Consider the following 4847-nt stretch of genomic DNA (forward strand, 5'->3'; position numbering starts at 1 on the left):
AAGGGATTGTCAAAAATATTCTAGACAGTATATATAGATCGTTTTCGTGCGCTTCCGGTGCCCTAAGGCGCTTAATTACCCGAGGTTTTGGCCGATTGCACATGGTGATAGTACCATACTTATCGTTCACGTTAAATGTGTCATTTCCCGTTGTTGCACGTATCTAGATTTCAATGGAAGAATATTCTTTAACACGCGCCCGGGTGGCCGGTCGGATAACCCTCGCTCAGGTGGGGGTCAATTTGACCCCCTCCCCCTGAGATCTCAGGAATTAATAGAGCTCGCGACAACCAAATCCGCAGGAGGTATTAGTCTGTACCTGAATTCACTTACCTCAAAGTCAAAGATTCCTATGTCATGACCTTCGGGTCAAATAATATCAAACAAGGCCAATCTCTGGGTTGGTCTCCAAACTGCCCCTAGAACCTAGATACGTATTACAGGCAAAAGGTCCCATTCTCATTTCAGGTCAGTGACCTTCCATGACCATTTGAGGGTCATGATGATCAAAAGCATGCAACACTGGTTCAGTTGAGTTGCAGTTGAATAAGGGACAAATATTACGCTAGGCAGTACGTTCCGACAAAGAAAACGTTGACCTTGTCATCTTCGGTCAGTAACCCATTCTGACCTTTGAGAAGTGCATGGAAGATGCATAATGCGGTTCCTGTTATTAAAAAATTCAAAATGAGCATCAAAAACTACCCCATGCAGCAAGTCATTCAGTAATAAGACAGATCGGTTTTGACAATGATCTGACGTTCAAAGAGATCACTTAAGATCAATTTGATTTGTTGATTCTATCGTTGTGTTACCTAAGAAAGCATTTCAGATATGTAGAGCCTTTTTTAATACTCCGTTGTTGCATCAGGTTGAACGGTTCCCTAGAAATTGACTTCGCAGAATCCATGGCCTGAATTTGGCCTGCTGTAAGTCTGCGGCCTTACAAGGTACACCTCAATTTGTAATTTCAAAGGATCCGCTATTCAACTGTTAACAGCTAGATAAAAATTGGCGCGACTGTGCCGCGCCGTTTGGAGACCATTCTGGAAAGACCTTCGGGGGGTCAGTTTACCCGCCCCCCCCCCCCCCCCACCCCCACCCGAGCGCGTCTTGATGCTTGCACATTTTATGGTTGTTTTGCTTCTACCGTATAGAAACCAGGATTTTGGGCACGGGACAGCAATATGCCTCGATTATATCAGGGAATGCTGCTGTTACAAATTTTTTACGAGGCGCCTACATAATATTCAGGCACTTCGTAAAAGTGCGGAGTGTTTTCTCACAAGAGAACTTAGGACATAATTCATCCAGAGAGTATCACCTACGTGGAAGATGTCAGGTAGTGCACTAACATGAATACAATCATTAAATTCGCCACAACAAGAACGCTAACCATAATTTTCTATTATTTTTCATCGCTCGTATGCATGATCAATTACATTTGATTACTGCAGGATTTCACTGCAAAGACCTGAGACTAGATTACCGCAGCCAACTAAACAGTCAGCTAACTATTTCATTTTCGCCTTACTGGACTACGACATGTGTTCACTCTCATCCATAGCAAATTTTATGTTGCTGTTACAGCTTCCATTTCGTACCACGACATCGGAGTACTCTAATGTAATGAAACCCTGGCAGATCGGCTCCATCACTGCGTCGCTCAAGGGACAACACGCCGCAAACTTGACCCACAATGAGATAGCTGCCACTCTACGAGCACGAGGCTACAAAGTGATGGAGTTTAAAGGTGAGCCGCCACTGGTAATGATTGCAGACACTGCGTACTTGCCCGAGCAGGTAATGCCTGAGCTGTCAGACGGCCGAGCCTCTGGTATCATCTCAGGCAAGAAGATATGGGTAGATGAAAAAGGCGTGGCTCAGTGCTGGTATTTTTTTGACACCGAGTCACAAGCCGACAAGAAGATATTCAAGGACGCGGTAAAGACGTGGAGTGACAAAAGCTGCATCAAGTTCAACAAGATTCCAGACGGCCCATGCACACAGAAAGTCGGGCACGGCGCCATCTGCGTAGGAAACTACGGCGGTTGCTTTTCTTTTGTAGGCAACACCTACCAGGAGGGAGGGACACCACAGAAGATGTCCGTTCAGCCCAATGCCTGCGAAATGGTGGCCGCGGCACACGAGTTCGGCCACGCGCTGGGCAACCAGCACCAGCAGAGCCGTCCAGACCGAGACAAATTCATGTTCGTCAACAACGAGAACTTTGAGGTGTCGGTGGACAATAGCAAGCGGGGCGATGCCTTGTCGCAAACCTGGGCACAGGGTGGCCGCTGCGCCAAAGATCAGGTGGTCGACCTGCCGGTGCCTTACGACTACATGTCTCTGATGCAGTACGCCACGACGGCTTTTGCCGATGACGATCTCCGGCCCATTTTTGTGTCCACCGACGGGCACTACCAGTACATGCTCGATTACCACCGCAACGCGGGTATGGCGCAGTCGCATTACGACATGTACGCCCTGAACACGGTGTACGGATGCGGCAAACTCTGGGCTGCGCAATGTAAAACTATCGGAAAACATGTGCCAAAGTGTAAAAACTTGGGTTACTTGACTAAGGACTGCACGTGCCAATGCCCGAAGGAATACAAGGGTGAAACCTGCAACAAGAAAGCAGGGCCTACATTCCCCCTTCTATCGAAAGCAAAAGTGATGATCGATGTGAAAGAGTCCCAGAAAATTGATCTGGGAACTAAGAAGTTTGTGCCGGACAAGGGTGATGCAGTATTGGACGACTTCAAAAATTTTCAGTTCTTCACGGTGATAGCTGACGGTGACCCTAAGACGCAAGTGTCAATAAACATAAAACAGAGCGCGCACAAGAGCGCGGGCTTTCTTAGTGCACAAAGCGCCGCCTTCCTCTTAAGAGCCTTCGATCAACAAGATTGCAAGATTAATCTGTTCTGGGGCCTTTCGAAAAAGGGCCAGCTGAGGACCGAGTGCATATCAACCGTGGCCAACAACGAACCTGACGGACCCATGTTTAGCAGCAGGAGCAGCCACCTGGACATGATTTACCACAGTAGCATTGGCTCCAGCCTCACCGACCCCAAGATCACCATCGCCTTGATGCAGCTACAGCTGGACGTCGTCTTTGCCCCCAAGCCTGACAAAGTGCTCGCGGTGAAGAAAGCGCCCAGTGGCGGCAGCGACGGTGGTAACAGCGGCGACGGCAACAACACTGCCCCGGGCGCGTCCAGCATGACGGGAAAGACTGCCGGCGTCGGTCTGGGAGTGGGTCTGACACTGCTGGTGCTTCTCCTCGCTGCTGGCGGCGTAGCGGCCTACATATTCAAGAGGAAGCAGCAGCTGGCATCGGGTGCAAGCCCGGACACCGCAGCTGGTGGCGATGGAAACAAAGCTGGCAACGACGCCGACTCTGGCTCCTCCTCCTCCTCCTCCTACCATACCGACTCCGCCTCCGACCACGCCGACAGTGCCGAATAGTGGCGGTGAAGGAAGGTCGGCTGACGCCGGCCTCGCAGCCGCGAGAGGCGCCGCTGCACGCTCCGTGAGCCCTGCGCCCGTTGTCCTCCTTGTCCTTCGAGCCGCCAACGACAACGGATAATGCGGAGGAAACCCTCTGGTAATGACAACGCTACTGACGTTGACGAACCGTGGACCATGGGCGATGTAGTACACTGCTGTCGCCCGAGCTTTCATACACCTTCTCCGACCGTTCTGCGCAGTGAGCGTCGCTGGATTTCATAAAGTAATCGCTCAGGCACGTCGTGCAAGCCGTGTACGTCACTTTCGCAGGAAAGAAAAAAAACAAAGGTGACAATTTACGATGTGAAAAAGACATTGCATTCTCTGCGGCGTGCTACGAACGAACGCTTTTCCTGTATACGGGGTCTCCTAAATGCATTCCTTTCACCTTTCTTTATTTGCTGAAGCGAAGCCAAGATAGTGTTTATGACGGATTTCAGATAAGGGGCGTGCGGACAAAATAATTTGAACTACTACAAAACCGCATGAAAGACATGCCGCGAATACATATCGCAAAATGCGAGGTGAGCTAAGCACGAGGGAAGTAAAAATAAAAAACACTTGCATTAAATGCAGACACCTCAATTACTATCTAGGCCATGTTCGCACCCAGTTATTGCAGCAGGTAAGGGATCGCAGGTGATACCAAGCGTCAGCCCTTTAAGCACACCACCAGGCAAGGGGAGCAGAGACCGACAGGGCATGAGGCCGGCTGACCAAGGCAGAGACCGACAGGCATAGGACCGGCTGACCAAGGCAGAGACCGACAGGGCAGAGAGGCGGAGAATGACTGACCAGGGCAGAGACCGACAGGCATAGGGCCGGCTGACCAAGGCAGAGACCGACAGGGCAGAGAGGCGGAGAATGACTGACCAAGGCAGAGACCGACAGGCATAGGGCCGGCTGACCAAGGCAGAGACCGACAGGGCAGAGAGGCGGAGAATGAATGACCAGGGCAGAGACCGACAGGGCAGAGAGGCGGAGAATGACTGACCAGGGCAGAGACCGACAGGCATAGGACCGGCTGACCAAGGCAGAGACCGACAGGGCAGAGAGGCGGAGAATGACTGACCAGGGCAGAGACCGACAGGCATAGGGCCGGCTGACCAAGGCAGAGACCGACAGGGCAGAGAGGCGGAGAATGACTGACCAGGGCAGAGACCGACAGGCATAGGGCCGGCTGACCAAGGCAGAGACCGACAGGGCAGAGAGGCAGAGAGTGACTGACCAGGGCGCAGACCGACGGCGCAGAGAGGCAGAGAGTGACCTGGTAGCGACGTGGGCCTGTGCGTGGCAGTGGTGAGGGTTTCTAATTCCGGCTGAAGCAACGG

At 51.6% G+C, this 4847-nt stretch overlaps 1 protein-coding gene across 1 annotated transcript; it reads left to right on the plus strand.

Moving 5' to 3' along the window:
• Positions 1-1427: 1427 nt before the first annotated feature.
• LOC119095627 (uncharacterized) lies at positions 1428-3808 on the plus strand. The gene has a single exon (XM_037218485.1). The coding sequence runs from the start codon at positions 1546-1548 to the stop codon at positions 3472-3474; it is 1929 nt and encodes a 642-aa protein (XP_037074380.1). The 5' UTR covers positions 1428-1545; the 3' UTR covers positions 3475-3808.
• The last annotated feature ends 1039 nt before the right edge of the window (positions 3809-4847 follow it).

Source organism: Pollicipes pollicipes, unplaced genomic scaffold (assembly GCF_011947565.3).
Source record: "Pollicipes pollicipes isolate AB1234 unplaced genomic scaffold, Ppol_2.1 Scaffold_4219;HRSCAF=4965_pilon_pilon_pilon, whole genome shotgun sequence".
In the NCBI taxonomy this organism is placed as follows: Eukaryota; Metazoa; Arthropoda; class Thecostraca; order Pollicipedomorpha; family Pollicipedidae; genus Pollicipes; species Pollicipes pollicipes.

Excerpts from the sequence above, each read along its gene's own strand:
- LOC119095627 (XM_037218485.1), top strand. The coding sequence starts at position 1,546 with ATGTGTTCACTCTCATCCATAGCAAATTTTATGTTGCTGTTACAGCTT.